At 27.0% G+C, this 20,240-nt stretch overlaps 3 protein-coding genes across 5 annotated transcripts in view; 1 reads left to right on the top strand and 2 right to left on the bottom strand.

Moving 5' to 3' along the window:
• Positions 1–74: 74 nt before the first annotated feature.
• Positions 75–5,153, bottom strand: Fidipidine (coiled-coil domain-containing protein 93). Its single transcript, XM_083086558.1, has 12 exons — positions 4,941–5,153; positions 3,413–3,526; positions 3,242–3,336; positions 2,840–3,107; positions 2,578–2,763; positions 2,426–2,476; positions 1,929–2,033; positions 1,613–1,830; positions 1,173–1,489; positions 952–1,072; positions 800–884; positions 75–471 (listed from the first exon to the last, which is right to left on the bottom strand). Exons 1-12 carry the CDS (start codon positions 5,016–5,018, stop codon positions 310–312), a joined length of 1,800 nt encoding a protein of 599 aa, XP_082942684.1. The 5' UTR covers positions 5,019–5,153; the 3' UTR covers positions 75–309.
• Positions 5,154–5,478: 325 nt separating this feature from the next.
• The window catches only part of Flo2 (flotillin-2), a 51,916-nt gene continuing 37,154 nt past the window's right edge, over positions 5,479–20,240 (top strand). For both annotated transcript variants that reach the window (XM_083086560.1, XM_083086559.1), the window contains exon 1: positions 5,479–5,783. In XM_083086560.1, the coding sequence (XP_082942686.1) occupies positions 5,735–5,783 (49 nt within the window). In that variant the 5' untranslated portion in view covers positions 5,479–5,734. The remainder of the gene's footprint in view (positions 5,784–20,240) is intronic.
• On the bottom strand, positions 7,117–17,803 carry LOC145964129 (glucose dehydrogenase [FAD, quinone]-like). Of its 2 annotated transcripts, none has more exons than XM_083086556.1 (3): positions 17,653–17,803; positions 12,491–13,020; positions 7,117–12,278 (listed from the first exon to the last, which is right to left on the bottom strand). In XM_083086556.1, exons 2-3 carry the CDS (start codon positions 13,002–13,004, stop codon positions 10,990–10,992), a joined length of 1,803 nt encoding a protein of 600 aa, XP_082942682.1. In that variant the 5' UTR covers positions 13,005–13,020; positions 17,653–17,803; the 3' UTR covers positions 7,117–10,989. The 2 variants fall into 2 exon arrangements, with proteins under 2 accessions (XP_082942682.1, XP_082942681.1); XM_083086555.1 differs by lacking the exon at positions 17,653–17,803 and adding an exon at positions 14,827–15,011.

Below are 20,240 nucleotides of genomic sequence, written 5' to 3'. Positions count from 1 at the left end.
TTTTTCTATCTAGAAAATTGTTTGATTATATATAATATATAAAAATTACATTTATGTAAACCATTATAAATTATCATAATTCTGTAATTTATTTGAAGATACAGGCATAAATATATATACACGCGCATATCACATGTCATATGTAGCAAAAGTATTTTTGATATATAATGGCTATTATATATTCATTATATACTCATTATATATATATAATCATTTTTTTGAAATTACATATTTTTTATATATAAAATTTATACTACAAATTTGCAAACAGTTGTCAATTTAATTCCCACTTGAGAAGTGGAAAGAAACTTATGGACCACGAAGTTGAGCTAACAGAGCCTCATTCTTGCGGCATTCAATAGTGAGCTGTCTGACTGCCGCAACATATTTACGTTGTTGTTCTACAAGAATAACGAGTTGTCGACTGAGCGCATCTCGCCGATTTTTTTCATCAGTACATCGTTTTTCCACCTAAATAAAAAAAATTAATTTTTTTTTTAATATAACATTGTCTACAGCATTAACTTAATTTATATATATATATATTAACTTAATTTATATATATATATATATATATATATATATATATATATATATATATATTTAGTTAAATTAGATTTATTTATTTATATATATATATATATATATATAAATCTAATTTAACTAAATCATTTTTATTCATTTTTTAAATTTTCGTTAAATTTAATTTTAAGATAGACGTTTTTATTGTTATGAGTATATGTTTAAATTATTCAATTTTTTTGTAAATGATATTGTGTTTTATTGTGTTGTATATTACCATTGCTTTATTGCGTTTTACTCCTAAAACAATTGTCTCAAATTGTTTCAGGAATTGTTCCTTGCCACTTGATGATGCCATGGCTCTATTGTAAAATATATACATTGTTAATATTATGAATATTTAATGTTATTAATATTTGTGATACATACTCGTTATAGTTATCCTGAATAGAATTTAGCAACGATAATTCCTTACTTATATATAGTTTTGTATCATCGAGAGTATTATATAATGTATAATATTGTTTAGTTTCTTTATGTTTGGCTGAAACTGCAATAATTTTTTAATCAAAATTTTTCGAAATTAATTTTGTCGACTTAATTTCATAGTGCAGTATCAATTTTGTGTTCATGAATTAAAATAAATTTACCTTGATTATAAAGTTCCATAAAACGTCGCTGATATTGTGTTAATTCAGAACGTCCTGGAACATCATCCATTTGTCTCATCAAGGATGCAATAATTCTATTCTTTTTAGCTAATTGTAATCGCATTCGTATTACAGCCTCCTTTTGTTCTTTATATTCTTTGACACAATCTTCTTCCTCTGCTGGAGCATCATCTTCAACTTCTTGTAACATACCTCGAAAAAGATTTAGATCGGACTTGCATTGCTCTCGGAAATGATATTCTTGTTCTTTCAATCCATCATGTACAGAGAGAAGTTCCACTAATCGTTTAAAAATACTGAAAGTATAAATTATTTTGTATAATAAATATAAAAAAATCATTAATATCTAATATATATATAGATTAATGTGTATAATTTAATTAGTAATTTGAAGATACGATTTCATTACTCCTTATTACCTATCATTATCATTAATCCCAATTTCTTGAATTTTTTTAAATGAACTCTCAATAGCTTCTTTTTTTGTATGGTTTTCTTTTATTTTTTCTGTTATTTCTGTGAGTTTATTGAATAAGCTATCTCTCTCCTTTGTTAACTTGCAAATTCTAGATTGCAATGTTGTTTTTTGTTTATGTAATGCAATCAAAGCATGTAATAAATCAGTCGTGCCACTATCCTGCATCAATAAAAGTATAAATAAAATCATACATTTATTTTATCCTATTTTAATCATATTATACAAAAATATCATGCATGTTCCATCAAAAAATTTACCTCTGCTTTAAAAACAGACATAGCCGCATATTTTTCTGTCACTTTGGCAATTTCTTGTGCTTGAATATCAACAATGTTTCCAACTGTATTCACACTTAGAGGCATCTAGAGATTAAAAAATTAAATTAATAATTCAAACAAAATAAAAATATAATTTTTAAAACTATAAACAGTATAATTTCTAAAACTTTTTATTATATATAAAATTCAAAATATAATTTATATATTTAATTATATATATTATATATTAATTGATTTTAAAAGAAAAATAATATATTTTTTAGTACAATTCCACTTTGAAATAATATTTTTCGTGTAAATTCACAAAAAGAATGTTTTTTCAAACTTTTACTATGGATAAGAAATATAAGCATATGTACACTTAGTATAATTTTTAATCTAAAAATTTCTTTGCTATTAAAATTTATTAAAAATCATATTGTTACTTAAAACAAGCTTATAAAACTTTTAATATATATTTTTTAAATTTTACATACAGAATTTTCTTCTATGACGGCTAAAGCAGCAGTAATCTGTTCAGTAGTATTCTATAAAAACATTAACTATTATATAAATCGAATAATTACAAGTAAATAGATAAATCTAAAAATTCGAATAATATAAATATAATAAAAATGATAATTCATACCTTTTCATTTTTTTCATTATTCAATTCATGTTTTGAATTGTTGCTTTTAGATATTGATGTTATAGATGTAGTTTTAATAGCATCAAAGGGTGCTTCATATTCCAATACTGTTCCCATAAATCTGCTTGATTCATCTTTGATGAAACCTTCTTTTTGTTTGAATAAACGTCGTGGCTCATAGGCTTTCTATCACAAATGTAAAATTACATATCTGTATATATATTAATATATATCTGTATATTTCATTAGAAATAAATCACACCTTGACCAAATGTAAATTTTTAACAATTTTGTTAGTAGTTGCTCCATTCTCAAAATTTTCACTAAGTGAATGTTTCTTATAAAATTGATTCAATGCAAAACTTCTCACAAAACCTGCCATTTCTTGCCGCATTTCCATAGAACGTTTCACTAACCATTGAATAACTGGGAATATATGAATACAATCTAAACCTTGTATTTGATGTGGCTCTATACGATATGGACAGTTCATTTTAGGAAGCATGGCTACAATTTTCTCTGTCAAGGAACTGCAACATTTTGTAAAACATATAAAAATCATTTTCAAAGAAAATTTCTATATAAAATAATGTAATTATATAACATCTCTTATACATTAATCGAAATTAATAAAAATTTAAATTTATATATAGAATACACATACATTTTTTGACCGATGGTGAGATTCTCTTGGAAAAGTAAATCCACATCTACATCAAAGTTGCATGATTTTATACACCAAGTCATTCCACCAATAACCTATTACAACATATAATCTGTGAAGTCATACATATTATTGTGTATATAAAGTAAAAATTGAAAATAATTCACAAACCTTATCAAAATTTGATAAACCTTTTATCCGTGCTCTAAAGTAACCTGCTGCGACAAGTAAGTCAATAATCTCTTGAAATTTAGTGGTTTGTTCCTCATCTTCGCGTACATCTGCCTGAAGAAAGAGATATACATTATTAAACATTCAAATACATATAATTCAAAGATTTGAATTTTGATTAATTTCATCAATAATTAACTTATTAAATAATACCTACAGTATTTTAATATGCACAAAATTATTATTTTTATTATTTGATGTATGGAAAGAAAGATTATAAATTAAAAACAAATTATGTAATTAAAAATTTTGGTGTAATTCCAACAATTGAATTACTAATTATCTTAATTCAATTACTTTTGAAAATAGTTTTCAAAATGACAATTTAATTAGTAGAATTGTCTACAGCAAAAAATGCTTGTTTTGAAGGATTTTGAACTAATTTTTATATTGACAAAATATAGCCAAATTAAAGTGTAATAATTAATTAAATAAAATTGCTTCAGGTCAATTTCTTGCTGTTTGTAAGTTGTTTATAAATTAATATTCATATATTTATTGAAAATAAGTATTTTCCAATGTTAAGTATAGCATTTTATGTTGGCTCTTATTATGAGCTTCAAAAATTATTTTCGAGCAAAGTAAGATTTACAAACTTGTTTTTATTCCAGTATTTTTTATTTCTTTATATTTTTATATATATAGAATATACAATATAAGAGCTAATAACTGTAGCCTTTTTTCAATTCTTTTTCATTTAGGAAATATTAAATTCTAATTTAGTCTAAAAGTATATATATATAATCTTTATATTTTAATATTCTTTTATTTTTTTTCTAATTAAGCTATTTATTATTTAATCATGTATTTGTAAATAGAATAGTAGTACAATTTTTAAAAACTGATATAAAAAAATATATTTACAGAAATAATATTTGTTCTATAGAATTTTCTTTTATATCTATATTTTATATATATAATAAATTTTTTTGTAAAATATAACAAACTATACGATAAAAATAATTTCCAATAACATTTACCATTTTTTTATACGATTATAATGCGCATGCGCATGTATCCACCCACTTATCCATACACAATTTGCAAATTATTATTAATATAAATAAATATGTACACATATGTCTTATACTTAAAAAAGATGTAAAATAAAACGTATTTTTGTAAAAATTTAAGGCAACGATATTAATATTTGCCAATTTATTTGATTAGCGAAATTTATCTGACTTATCGAATAAAATCTAACCAAATTATAAATTGACGTGCATACGTTATTTTTATATTATCATATTGTGTGTGTAAAAATATCCCACTGAATAGAGAAATTTATGAAAGCTGTCAAAATAAATAAATAAATATGAAAAATAATACAGAAAAATATGTTCAATCAAAAATTTATACAATATGCAACTGTGGATACGTATTTAATATTTTCATTTTTATATCAAATTTTTAGAGTACACATAAATCTTCGTAGAATTTAAAGTTAATTTAACAAATATATACATACCTCCGTACTTTCAGAAGTTCTCGGTAATCTTTTCGACACATCATTCAACATACTACGATTCCTCACAGCTGCTGCCATAGACTTTTATATATTACTAGACAGCTAGACAGCTGATTCCAAAGTTTGTTCCTTATAATTGCACCAGCACTATTTCAGTTCAGAATTTCACTAGTGCACGTGCTACACTTTTCTTACAATAGATCTGTTCGTGTTGCTTGCGCTCTCTAAAAATTTTTGCGTTTAAATATATTGCGTTTACATAAATGCGTTTATATAAATAAATATATATATTTCAAAGAGAAAGAGAGAGAGGAAAAGAAAGAGAAGGCTGGAAAGATAAAAAGTGCGAATAACGCGAAACAGATAAATTTTTTGTCTCTGTCTTTTGGCGAATACTCGGCAAAAAATGAAGGAAAAAAACGAAAGAAAAGTTATTCAGAGAACACATCTCTAGATATACGAATTCTATGATTCCAGTATGTGCGTTTGGAATTTAGTGATTTCTTTTTACGTTCTTATATAGGGATTTTCCGCAGCCGTAAACAATTTCCAACAGTGGCCTTCGCTGATCTTAATTCCTGCTACTGACATTTGACACGGTTTATTGTATGTTATTAATGATTAGAGTCGGGCGTTTTTAAAGTGATTTCGTGTTAAAATACGTTACTGTGTTCCGCGTTGTTTACACTCAGTGTTATCTATACCCACTTTTTGTGCCGTCGTTTTTTCCGCGCCAGTTTGTTGTCATCGTTCGTACGTTGCTTTAGATAGAGAAAGAGAGGTTATTTTTGGCGATGGGAAACGTTCATACTTGCGGCCCGAATGAAGCTCTTGTGGTCTCGGGTGAGTGTTTTTTAATTTCTTGACAAATATTACGACCATCCGATCTCAAGTACCGCGACATGTGACTTTGAAGCTGGTTTGCTCGATTTATTGGCAACATTATTGGATTGTCTTATAGCGATTGGTTATTTGGTACTCGGTAAAACAGTTAAGTCTGTACAAAAATATTTATAAAACGTTTGAAATTTTATATCGCGAACATTTTTGCCGCGAATCCGACCATTAAATTTCAATAGTTTACATAAACATGACAACAACATGAAATATGGCAGCAGTACAGTAATTTTTTACAATGATTTTTTTTATTGTAGATTTTGAAAGTTCTTTGCAAATTAAAACAAATAAAAATGTGTGTAAGAACGAAAGTCTTACTTTTTCCCAAAAGAAACATATATCTATGAAATAAGAAAAAAATATTTATACGGAACACAAATTGATAAATATTGTTCGCAGTATAGTGTTTTCTAATTTTCTAGCATGTTTGTCTAAATAGCTATTACAAACAATTATTAATAAATTGTTTTTATTTAGTTTTACCATTTGTAGTAGTATTTGTTTTTATTACTGTTATTAACTCATTTATATACAGAAATCTAATAGTACGCTAGTATCATACTATGTCTTAATAGCTACAATTGATGTTACTAAATTAGAAATAGAAATGTGTAAGCGTAGTATCTCTGCATTAAATAAAGATGAGATTCTCGATAATATCTTAAATTATTTAGTGGTTCAGCATTTTTTTATATGAAAGCATTATTATATGTTATATCAAGTGTCATACTATTAGATTTCTATATATAAATGAATCAACAACTTTTTTTAGGATTAAAATAGAATTATAAATACTGTACAATTGAATAATTTCTTGAAAGTGCTTCTACTATAAATTAGCTATTTTGATAGCTATTGGATGAACAAAATTATTTATGTCCAATTAAGAGAAATATCAATCTACTTTCCATTTACTTTTCATTATTGTTACGACTACTTATATTTTATCACTTAATAAATATAATTATCAAAAGTGATTTTTATTATTGATAGTATTTCTTTCTAATAGATATTAGCATTTAAAGAAGAAATATAACATATACAAATATAATTTATTAGAAACTCTTAAGGTGATATTAATAAACTATATAATATATTTTGTATGTGTGTGTGTGTAATATATATATATATATATATATATATATATATATATATATATATATATATATACTTTATAGTATATATACTTTATAGTATATATATTATGTATAAATTTATAAGAGACAATAGATACTAAATTGAGAAAAAATTAGCTGTATTAATGCACTAGAACAAATTGACATATGTAACGACACATATATTACTTTTTAGTAAATAATTTTATACATTTTAAGCTAGGTTGCACCAACATTATTTTGGATTTAAGCAATACTTAAATATGTGTCTGTCTCTAATTATCTAAAGAGAAAGATAAAGAACACATATTCAAGTATCACTTTAATCCAAAATAATGTTGATGCAACTTGCAAAGCCTTAATCTCTCAATTAATATTTTTTTAAAGTAAGAATATTGTTGTTAAAATTCTAAATATAGATAATGTATAAGATATATTTTCGGTAGCAACATATGAATATACATATAACAGAAAGTATAAAATAATAATTGATCATATTTTACATAATTCATCTCGATGCAACACAACTAGTTCTTTAGGAGTTTTACAGTTAATTTTAAATATATGACCTTTTATCTTTTTATAGTCATATAAAATTAACAAAACATTTTATAGGAGAATCCAATATATTCTCTTATATAATAAATTTATAATTATCAATATCTATGCTAATAATTATGATCCTTTGTTATTGATGATATATCACATTCACAATAATATGTGCGTGCGCGTTGCGTATGCATGTATGTATGTGTGTATGTATATGTATGTCGCACGAGATGCGTCTGTTTCGCAGATTAACAGGCATGGCAGAAAAACTATGACTCATCTCTTCATTTACGTCACGATTTAAATCGATATAAATGATATAATAATTTTTATTTTTCTTATTAGAATATCGTTTTTGTCGCTTATTTGTAATTCCATTAGTTTATCAGTGAGCAACACGCAAGATGGAATGAAACACGTGGAAGTTTTTATCACAATTACAAATTTGCGTCACTAATTTGCGTCACTAATTTGCGATACTTTTATTTTTCTTATTAGAATATCGTTTTTGTCGCTTATTTGTAATTCCATTAGTTTATCAGTGAGTAATACGCAAGATGGAATGAAACACGTGGAAGTTTTTATCACAATTAAAAAGTTGTGTCACTAACGAGGACGATCGATGCATTTGAGCGTATCAAATAAATATCCTTGAGCACTTACTACACTTCCGTCATATCAATGCTGGTCATTATAATTGTTAATATCAATAGTATTTTTCCTAACTGCTGACATTAGTGTGTCTGTGAAGTTGGCACGACAATCTACGAATTTAAAAAAAATACTAAGAGTTCTGATAGCACTTTTCATAGTTCTACAGTTCCTGATAAAAATTAAAAAGAGTTCCGCATTCCTTATATTAAAAAATCGAAATCGAAAAAATGTCGTGCTAACTTCGCGAATCTAGCACGACACTCTTCCCTCTAAAGTACCAAAACGCGTTCAATATTATTATTTTTAGCAAGAGTTCCCGATAGTTCTGTTCAAGTTCAGCCTATATATGCAATTTCACATCGATATTTCAAAAATTAATAATTTTTAAACAATTTTTAAGATTCTCGCCCAGCACGACATTCTCCCTCCAAAGTACTAAACCGCGTTGAAAATTATTATTTCTAATAACAATTCTCGATAGTTCTGCTATAGTTCAGCCTATATATGCAATTTCTGACCGATATTTCAATAATTAATAATTTTTTACGAATATTTAGTGTCCTCGACACTTAGTAAAAATGTGTCGTGCTGATGATTTTCCATAGTTTTAACAACAGTTCTCGACAATTCTATTCTATAAAAGTTCTATTCTTTGAAAACGTTTTTACGCAGAGTTCCGACCGTTTTAATATTTTTTAAACAATTTTTTATTATTGTCCAGCACGACACTCTACCTCTAAAGTACTAAGACGCGTTGAATATTATTATTTTTAGCAAGAGTTCCCGATAGTTCTGCTATAGTTCAGCCTATATATGCAATTTCTGACCGTGCTGGGCGAGAATCTTAAAAATTGTTTAAAAATTATTAATTTTTGAAATATCGATCTGAAATTGCATATATAGGCTGAACTTGAACAGAACTATCGGGAGCTCTTGCTAAAAATAATAATATTCAACGCGTTTTGGTACTTTAGAGGGAAGAGTGTCGTGTTAGATTCGCGAAGTTAGCACGACATTTTTTCGATTTCGATTTTTTAATATAAGGAATGCGGAACTCTTTTTAATTTTTATCAGGAACTATAGAACTATGAAAAGTGCTATCAGAACTCTTAGTATTTTTTTTAAATTCGTAGATTGTCGTGCCAGCTTCACAGATACGACATTAGTAATCTAGGTGAAGAAAAACAAATCATTGAATGCTTTAATATATTCAGATATCAATCATTTTTTTCCTTAAAAGAATTTATATAAAAGAAGCTAATTTATGTAAAACACAGTAATTATTCTAGAAAATTATCTTATTATCTCATAATTGATCAGAAATGATTCTTTCCGATATCGTAAAACGATAAAGAAAAGTAGATCAATGTTACTCGAGCTTAACAACAACACATATTTGTGCGATGGCTGATTATATAATTTAACAAGAGAAATACACAGAAAGAGAGTAATTATTTCCTTCAGTTTCTTAACAATGAATACGATCTGTTCTGCAAATTGTTCTATCGTATCAGAATGTTGAAAAATTTACAGTTAAAAAAAAGCGTTATTTTAATTATAAGTAATATTTTAATTATAGTTGTACGATATGTTGCAAGAGTTTGTAAACAATATAAAGTATGTTATTAAAAAATTGTGTGCTCTCAAAAGGAGCGCATTGTGTCGATTACAGTTAACAAAATATTTATAACTAAATATTATCTGAACTATTCATCTGAAGATTTAAAATTGCTTCCTCTAGCTCTTCCTATTGCGTCTCTATTATTTGTATTTATATCGTTAATTGCTGAAAATATATTATATATGTATAAGATGTTTCAGTCAAAACAGTCGACAATATTTAAAAGTTAATAAAGAGTGAGACAAAACATTTTTGCAACCTACATTCAGAATGTAGCGTTTTCTCATTAACATAAAGTTAACGTAATGTTAACGTTTTGTTACCCCAACATTTCTGGATATAAGTTGCAGTTTCAAAAATGAATAATATGTAAATGAATAAAATGAATAATTATTGGCGTTGTGTTAAATATTTACCATCCATACCACCCATAATGAATCATGAGACGAGAACTGCCAAAATAAAATCTCGGATGCTTATATGCAGTCGTCGATCGAGAATATAATTAATTTCCTTTTCCTATCCTTTACATATCTGCGGCTTCTGAATTAATTTAAAAATTCCGAAATATAAAATGTGATCTATTAAAGGAGATAGATTACACACAATAAATATATATATTAAATTAAATTTAATAATTAGAGATATATTAAATTAATTAATAATTCATATCAAAGATCTTTTATGTATCTTTCCACATTTTTTTAATCATATCTGCGGCTTCTGAATTAAATAAAAAATTTCGAAATATAAAATGTGATCGATTAAAGGAGATAGATTACACACAAGAAATATATATTAAATTGATTAATAAATTATATCAAAGATCTTAAATGTATCTTTCCACATTTTTTAAATCATATCTGCGGCTTTCTTGCTTCTCGTAGGTGCATTTGCATGATCAGAAGGTATCGTGGACATGATCGCAGCGTTTACTATAAGTACTTTAACCGCTTCTCTAACGCAGCCGAGTTATCTCGTCCTATCCAACAATATATTTTATTTAATACCTATAACTAATTAAAAAATGTAATAAAAAATGTGATAATTTTATTAATTTTTAAATATTTATAAATATTAATTTTTAAATATTATCGGCTGTTTTAAAACATCTTATATATCTTATGTATGTATGTTTTTAATAATTAACGATATAAACACAATAATAGAGATAGTTTCTCTTTGAATTTTGGATAAAAAAAGTAGAAAAATCTCATAATACACCTTTCCAAGTTTCTTTAATCATATCCGCAGCTTTCTCGCCGATCATATATATAACTGCATTTGCATGGCCAGAAGGTATCGTGGGCATGATGGCAGCGTCTACCACTCTAAGCCTTTTAATACCATACACTTTTAACTGCGGATCGACAACTGCAGAAGAATCCGTTTGAGGTCCCATTTTAGCAGTACCTATCTCATGATTCATCATGGAAGGTAGATGTTTAATGGCGCAACGCCAGTAATCATCGGAAGCAAACTGAAATGACTCGCAGCCTGGAATTTTTATGTCGTGTATTTGACTGCCGTAAGCTTGAAAGGCTTCAGTCTTGGATATATTGATAGCGTGTTTTACTCCCTCTAGGATAATCTCTATATCAGCCGGATGACTAAAAAAATTCGGATCCATCTTGGGTGGCTCAAACGGATTCTTCGATTGCAACGTAAGACGACCGATGCTTCTAGGATATTGAACAATTGGCCAGATTGACCAGGCTTCTTGATTCTCGATAGGCTTAAAGACAGTGTCGTACACATTATCTGAGATTCTTAAGGCTTTTTTCAAGATAGCACCGTTATCCGAATGCAGAGAACCAGATACAAAAAGAAGCTCGACATCTGGTTTCTCGTCAGGAGCGTACTTTGTTCTGATGAATGCCAACGCCTCGGCACCTCCTGGAATCGTCATTAATCCATCCTTGTACAGGAGATATTCCAGAAATACGCTGGGATTTAAGAGTTTGTTTTGTAGTAATGATACACTCTGATTTACTTTGAAAGTTAGCCCCAGGAAACCGATGTGTTCATGCATGTTGTAACCGACTTTAGAATCCTGAATCACTGGAATATTTAACTCCTCCAGATGGTCTCTAGGTCCAATTCCTGATAACATTAACAATTTGGCTGAATCAATTGTACCGGCGGATAGTAAAACTTCCTTCGAACAAATAACTTTCGTCAACACATTGTCTTTGACATATTCAACACCATATGCACGTTTGTTTTTATCGATTAATACTTTGGTTACTCTAGCACCGGTAGTAATTTCCAAGTTCGATCGATTCAAATGAAGATAAGCCTTGGCAGCGCTGCATCGTCTCCCACGATCCATATTTACTTGAATATATGAAAAACCTATTTGATCCTCGCCGTTGTAATCTACAATTTCATATCCCAATTCTCGACCAGCTTCCAAGTACGTTGTCGCCAGTTTCGTATGATATGGTACATGTTCCACACACAAGTAACCGTTCTCATTGTGATATAGAAAATCATTGATACCTGAATATGAAAATAGTATTTTATAGTCTCCACGGTGTCAACAATAGACTTCGCTTTATCAAATAATTCGATAGAATAGTTATGGTGGCAATTTTTTTTAATTATCTTTATATAATAAAAAATAACAAAAAAATACGAGACAGAAAGAAAACATTTTTTAATAGGGTGAATTGTACACTATGTCGTTAAGAATAGAAAGAATGATCTCTTACCTGACACATTAAATCTTTCACTTTTTTTAAAATATGGAAGGACATCCGCATAGGACCAGCCCATGTTGCCTAAGTTAGCCCATTTGTCATAATCCAACTTGTTTCCGCGGGTATGAATCATATAGTTTAAAGTACTTGTACCGCCCAAAGCTTTACCTCGCGGCCAGGAACATTGACGATTTATCATCCCTAAACAAGCGTTTTCTTGAGGTTCCACCTTGTATCCCCAATTATAATCAGTCAATTGGAAATAACCGACCAATATTGGGATTTTATTGAGTAGATTTTGCGCATATCCTGCTTCTAATAGTAGAACTTTCCATTTTTGGTTCTCTGACAGACGATTAGCTAATACGGAACCTGCTGATCCAGCTCCCACGATGATGAAGTCGTACTTGGCGTTAGCGAATTCGATCTCTTCTCCAGCTGGATTAACATAATTCTTAACAAGGTCTAGAAAATTACGAGCGCCGAAGGCTGATGCGATGATAATGAACGGCAATAGAATCCTCATATTATGAATTCTAATTCTGTAAAATTATAATTTCAAAAACAATTTTCTAAATAAATACGTATAATAAGTACTTTTTATATGAATATATATACACTGAGAAAGAAAATAATATTGAATCAACAATAACATCAATAACATTCAATAACATTATTAATCAAATTAATACGCCATGTACTATGATTTGATTAATGATGCTATTGAATTAATAAAATAAATGGCAACTACACTGAGTTGAGTTAACAATATTTTTTCTTAGTGTACACTTGTACTATAAATACTTTTAATAAGCACGCATAGAGTGGAAACAAATAATAAGAAAAATACATTCATTTTGTTTAAGTAAAATACACCCTGTTTTTCTAATGAAAACTTTCAAAAACCTCTAAAAGGATCCCACATTTTATATGAAAAAAAGTGGTTTCGGCCAAATTAGAATTCGGTAAAATTGAAATATGTTTTAGTTTAGGTGGTGCTGATTAAAAATTTCCTCGGACAAAAAGTTCAAAAATCGAAAGTATAAAAGATACGATGATTTGAAGTGGATGGTATTGAAGTTTAAAAAACGCCTATTTTTGAATACATAAATTAAATTATTATATAGATGTTTGAAAAAATATATATATATTTTTTAAACATTTATATATTAATTTAATTTATGTATTCAAAAATAGGCGTTTTTTAAACTTCAATACCACTCAAATCATTGTATGTTTTATATTTTTGATTTTCGGACTTTTTGCTCGAGGAAACTTTTAACCATCTAAACTACAACATATTTAAATTTCAGTCAATTAACCGGAGCATTTTTCATATAAAATGTGCGGAGTTTTTTATATTGATAATAAAAGATAATTAACTTAAACATATAAATACATGTAAGTTATGAGAATCGACTTGCACCTTAACAGGATATATAAAATGAGGAATATTATTGAATTTTGAAAACACACAAAAAATCACGAATCGAAATATCGTATCGAATCACATAAATAATCACATACTCTATCCATTTATTTCCCATTAATTGTCTATTCAATCTCTGATTTATACATACATTTACATATACACACATGACAGATACAAATAACTAACTAGATACCGGATACAGAATGATCATGTAAGAATATTTATGAATTTAACCTTCATACGAATAATTATGAATAATTTTGAGCAATTATGAATTGAATCATTGTGCGATTGAAAAACGATTTCATATGGATGGAGGTACGCGTGTATTATAGGAAGAAAAAGGTATAAATTCTTGCTTTCTTGTTGTTCACCTTGAATAATATCAATTCTTAATGAGAAAGAGTTTAATCATTCACACTGTCATTTTTGGAAACATTTTAACATCAATTACGCATATAACATACTAAAATATGTATTTAAAAATTTCACCTGACCTTGACAAATAGAATCATGCAAATCATCATTTTATGTGCTTTGAAATTTTATATGCCGCACCATTTTTAATTATCTAAGCAATTTTTTAAACAGAGAGATCACCATGTTCGGACACAAAAGGACTATGAAGAAGAAGGCAATTTTTTAATAAACTTTTCTTTTTGGAGATTTTTAACTGACTTTTAAAATACGACGAGTATTTCTCTTTTTTTCGATTGTTTAATTCTACAATTATTGATATTTTTATCACTATTTGTATTAAAAGAAATTTTACAAAGTAATTAAAGAATCAACAGTTCATTTTAAACCGACTAATTAAAAATACTAAAAATTAAAATTTTCTAAAAGTAAAACTTTTTTCTTTTAGAAAAAATTTTTTCTAAAATAAATGTAGGAAAAATGTCAGAATGATACGTACGGGATAGTCGCACAACTCGGAAGAAAAACTAACACGTGATATTATTAATTGAATACAATTTAATAAACTCGTTGGCGTTCTCCTCTCCGTTGTCAGAAGTACAGTGATCTCAAATCGAAGGACCACATCAGTGCGTCGCTTGCGCGATGACACGTGTAACATGATCTCTTCCGCTGGTCTTTTTGCGCGGTTCAACGTCAGGTCAAGGAGAGCGAATCTGTAGGGCTTACCCGGTCTCTCTGTCTTCGATATGAACAAATAAACCACTCGAGTATTTGTGCTCGAGATCAGCCGAGCGTTAAGAGTTCTTTGGTATTCGACATGAAGGCGCCGAAAATAATTTCTTACATAAAATATCAATTTTTGGCATTCTTGTACAAATAGTAATTTTTGAAAGTCATTTCAAGATTTACTCGGAGCAATTTGAACAGGCTTTTTATCATGGATAACTAACTATGAATGGTATATAAAATATATCCATGTATATACTATTGATATAACTTACCATGGATAACTAACTATGAATGATATATAAAATATATCATAATCATAATATATGATAAGTTATATCAATAGTATCTACAGATATATCATCCTCATAAGTATATGTATATTTACCCTAAGATTATTGCGCGCATATATCACATATATACACGCACATACATACACAACATACGAAATCAAATCCTCTACTTGATAATAGAGCTGTAAGTGAAAATTTCTCTGAATTTCTACACATTTGTATCTTATTTTTTATAGATATCTTTGAAAATATATATATTATTCACTGACTAAAAACTTTATGTATAAAAATGATGAATATTAATGCATAAAATATAATTTTTAAATAAAAAAAATATATATCCAGGGTGTCCTAGACCACCCGTACACCCCTTTTCTTTCAAAAACTAAGCATTTTAGAGAAAAACGTTTTCGACAAAAATTATATGGTTTTGAGAGGAACATAAGATGATGTCATTGGTTTGACCTTGGAGGGCATCGTTAAGGTGAGGTCAAGGACACCTTTAATTTCTTAAATGGAACCACCTATTTTTTATTACATATTCTTATAGCTTATGTCGAGAGCTTTCCAAAACACTATAATAAAGTATTTTTTCATCAAGTCGATTGGTGTAAAGAAAACACATAATTGTTTCGAAAAAAAAATGTAATTGTTAATTGCAAATTACATTTTTTTTTCGAAACAATTTTGTGTTTTCTTTACACCAATTGATTCCTCTCATTATTTTGTACATAAAAGTATTAAGGTAAGCTAATCGAAAAATGAATATTTTACTAGATATTTTATGTTTTATGTAAAATTAAGAAATTATTTCAAGCCTTATAACTCGAAAAGTACTTGATGAAAAAATACTTTATTATAGTGTTTTGGAAAGCTCTCGACATAAGCTATAAGAATATGCAATAAAAAATAGGTGGTTCCATTTAAGAAATTAAAGGTGTCCTTGACCTCACCTTAACGATGCTATCCAAAGTCAAACCAATGACACCATCTTATGTTCCCCTCAAAACCATACAATTTTTGTCGAAAACGTTTTTCTCTAAAATGCTTAGTTTTTGAAAGAAAAGGGGTGTACGGGTGGTCTAGTAGGACACCATGTATATACACACATATACATATATATATATATATATATATATATATATATATATATATATATATATATATATATATTTAAAAAATATAAAATTAACTTTAAATTATATGGTTTTGAAAATTGCCACAAAAAATAAATATCAAAAATTATTTTGCTTGAAAACTTCTAATTTTTTTATCTAGAGGAATTTATCATAAAATTTGAGTTGTACATATTTTTTAAGATATTTTATTGTTTTATTTAAAATTATTTGCTCTGTATACATACAGCGTGTGTGGATAGTTTATGATACTATATGTACATGTGTAGAAAGAGAAAAAGAGAGGATGTACATTTTATAAAATACTTATTAAAAGTATCAAAGTTACATATACTTTTATTTAATTTAATAGATCCTTCTCTGTATTATTATTATTATTATTATTATTATTATTATATATATATATATATATAGAGAGAGAGAGAGAGAGAGAGAGAGAGAGAGAGAGAGAGAGAGAGAGAGAATATTCAGAATATTCTGAAATATATTTCCACATTCTTTCTTCGTCGTAGACCATCTTATAAATATACATGATTCTATCTTTTAATGAATACTTGTTCAGATTCGTAAGCGATGTTTTTCCTCAAGAGTGGAATGAATTATAAAAAAAGTATACGTTACTCTCTTTCTTTCTCTTTCTCTTTCTCTCTCTAAATATATAATTGATTATTATGCATAATTATTAGAAATTATACATAACTCGATATGGTTAATGTGATAAATTTATCAAGATAATCATACTCATTTTGATAATTTTACATAAGTAAAATTTATAAAACTATAATTTACATTTAAATAATTATATATTTTTTGTATATATGTATTATATTCTATATTATAATTATATATATATATATATATATATATATATATATATATGTATGTATATATATATAAAATTTATTAAATTTACTGAAACTATTAGTTATTATGTATAATTGTCAGCAACTATATATAATTGCCAAACTAAATTTGATCAATTTGGTTTTAATTACATACGGATAAATATTATGCATTAAATAATAAATATAATCTTGTTTTTAAAACATATACGACAGATTGTAGATAGATTACTTTCTTGGATCTTTTTTTTAGACACATATCTCAATTACTCTGGCATACCAATCATGAACTTATATAATTCTTTTGTAATCCAGTAATACGTACCATTAACGAGTCGCTGAGAAGTTGTTTTCCACAAGCCGTTTTCCTTTTTGTTGTACCGATCGGCAGGATGTTGTCTTCGACGTATGATGACTTTGTCACTTCGAAAGCTTGTGACCGACCACTCTACGTTTCAAGACATACCGGAGAAATACGCTTTCTCGTTTCGTTTACGTAATACTTATCGGGCTTGAGTAATACATTTGAACTGAGAATTCCCCCTTATTAGTTGATACGTGAGCGGTTTATTTGAAAATTTTTGAAAAGTTTCAAACATTTTCTTTATTTCTTGCGCATTATGTGCTTTTAATGATAATAAGAAAGCTGATTACACGGACTTAACAACTCGATTGTTAATTTTTAAAAACAGAATTACTGTGCGTACTTATCTGTATATATTACCGTAAATTTGATTAATCTAAATATTTGTCTTATTTCTTACGCATTATGTGCTTTTAATGATAATAAAAAAACTGATTACGTGACATTGACAACTCGATTATTAATTTTTAAAAACAGGATTACTATACGTAATATTCTGTACATATTACCGTAAATTTGATTAATTTTGCAATTATAATATAATATTCGCATTATATATATTTTTTCATATTTTCAATAATCGATAATGTTAATCCAAGATTATTTTTATAAAATTGTAAGACTCAAGAATATTAATAAAAAATCGTTACCATAAATTTTTAAAAGTTTATAAATTAGTAAAATTCGATTGTGATATTCGGCGGATTGCAGAATTATAAATTTTATTATAAATTTTTTTCTAGTTAGATTTTTATATTTATCAAAGTTATTGTAAAATCTTGCATAAAAATTAGAAATAAGATTGAAAGCATTAACAATTTCATTATATTGTTGTGTATAATTATTCCTCTATTATTTCAGTAGCACTTTAATTTAATTACTTTAAATTCATATCATGATGTACGTATGTAATCATTTATATTTCAGTAACGCCTTAAATTAATTTGAAAGTAACTATCTCTAAAGAACTGTTTAAAGCATTGTTTAAATAAAAAATATTACTTTACGCAGATTAAAATAATTGTAAAAAATATTACGAATATATACAGAATTATTATTATTTATATTAGTTAATAATATATTATTATACATTGATATACACATATGTGTGAAATTTTACTTCATACATTCTGAAAATATAAATTACACTATTTTTTTCTCTTTTTTATTACAATTTTCATTTAAAAGATATAAAAATAATATTAGAATAAAATAGAGAAAGCGATATTTTTTTCGATAATTTTCTTGACCTATTTTGTCTGAAATGAATTCAATAGTAAATTTGAAATTGTTTAAAGAATTAATTAATAAGAATTTTTTAATAAAACATGAAGAAATCAAAAACTTTTGTTATATCATAATCTTCTTTATAAAAATTTAGCAAAATGTATTATTATTTAGCAAAATATATTACAACAAATTTAGCAAAATGTATTATTATTTCCTTTTATACATATATAATAGTTTAAATAAAATAAAATGAATACAATTTTGATGCTCAAAAAATGCTTGAAAAAAATCTATTGGGAAAATGATATCAAGCACTTAGAATTTGCAAAAATATAAATTAATAAAGACATTTCATATTATATTTTTAGATGAATTTGTATTAATCGGAGGACATGAATTTTGCTAATTTTAATATATGCATATATTGTGAAATACGCATACAAATACTCTTGATTTTATTCCGTATTTCAAGATAACATCAAGAGAATTCTACTTATTTTGGTTAAAAATAGCAATTGGTTTAGCAACTTTGGTCAGCAAACGACCTTTTAGGTATCCTTCGTGGCAATCGGCATTGCATACGAGTGAGAACATCGCTCAGGAATCGCTATGTTAAAAGCAGCATTAGGTATGAGGTCTGAATAGTTCAGTGATTTAGAGCAGTTGCCCGGAAAGCGAAAGACTCGGGTTTGATTCCCGATTCAGCCACTCGCACCTCATACATTTTTCTAGTCCACGAATATTGTTTTCTAGCAATTATTCGTTGGGCTGAGAAATATGAGTGTTCTCTTCACAGAATATGCGTCAATGTCATTGCCACGGATTCTGCCGCTCGCATTGACCGAATAAGACTCGTTGACTTTTTCTCATATATCCCTATTTTTACTGGCGTTTATAATATATGATAAGGTAGAAAAATATTCTTTTAACCGTTTTGACTTTAAACAAATTAGCTTCTAAGATTCAAAATAATAAAAATTAAAAAATTAAATCAGAATATAAATAATATTTAAAAGTATTGCACTTTGAATTATGTATATATAAATCTAAAATATTTGCAAATTCGATCTATTATTTTTCGTCTTCTATCATTGCTAGAAATAAAACACTTTAATATGTAATAATGCATTATTTAAAGTTAATTTGAGAAAATTGAGAAGATTGAATATTTGATTGTGAAGATAGTGTTCTAATTTACACTACTTATAAATTAATGAAATTAATAACAAATAATAATATAGTACAATACAGCAAAGATAATCGGCGTAAAAATTAGACTATTATTCTTTCATAAAAATTTTTATTATTTTTATTATCTT

Source organism: Camponotus vicinus, unplaced genomic scaffold (assembly GCF_025532165.1).
Source record: "Camponotus vicinus isolate PSW18456_S1 unplaced genomic scaffold, iyCamVici1.0 SCAF_13, whole genome shotgun sequence".
NCBI classification, from domain to species: domain Eukaryota; kingdom Metazoa; phylum Arthropoda; class Insecta; order Hymenoptera; family Formicidae; genus Camponotus; species Camponotus vicinus.
The sequence above is the reverse complement of the archived record's forward strand: the minus strand, read 5'-3'. Positions and strand labels throughout refer to the sequence as shown.

Bases quoted from the DNA above. Each gene is read 5' to 3' on its own strand.
- Fidipidine (XM_083086558.1), bottom strand. From the start codon at position 5,018: ATGGCAGCAGCTGTGAGGAATCGTAGTATGTTGAATGATGTGTCGAAA. The intron at 2,034-2,425 runs GTATGTAAAATT...TTTAATCTCTAG, and splicing joins CCGTCATAGAAGAAAATTCT to ATGCCTCTAAGTGTGAATAC. The intron at 1,831-1,928 runs GTAAATTTTTTG...TTATTGATGCAG, and splicing joins TGTCTGTTTTTAAAGCAGAG to GATAGTGGCACGACTGATTT.
- LOC145964129 (XM_083086556.1), bottom strand. From the start codon at position 13,004: ATGAGGATTCTATTGCCGTTCATTATCATCGCATCAGCCTTCGGCGCT. The intron at 12,279-12,490 runs GTAAGAGATCAT...TTTCATATTCAG, and splicing joins TGAAAGATTTAATGTGTCAG to GTATCAATGATTTTCTATAT.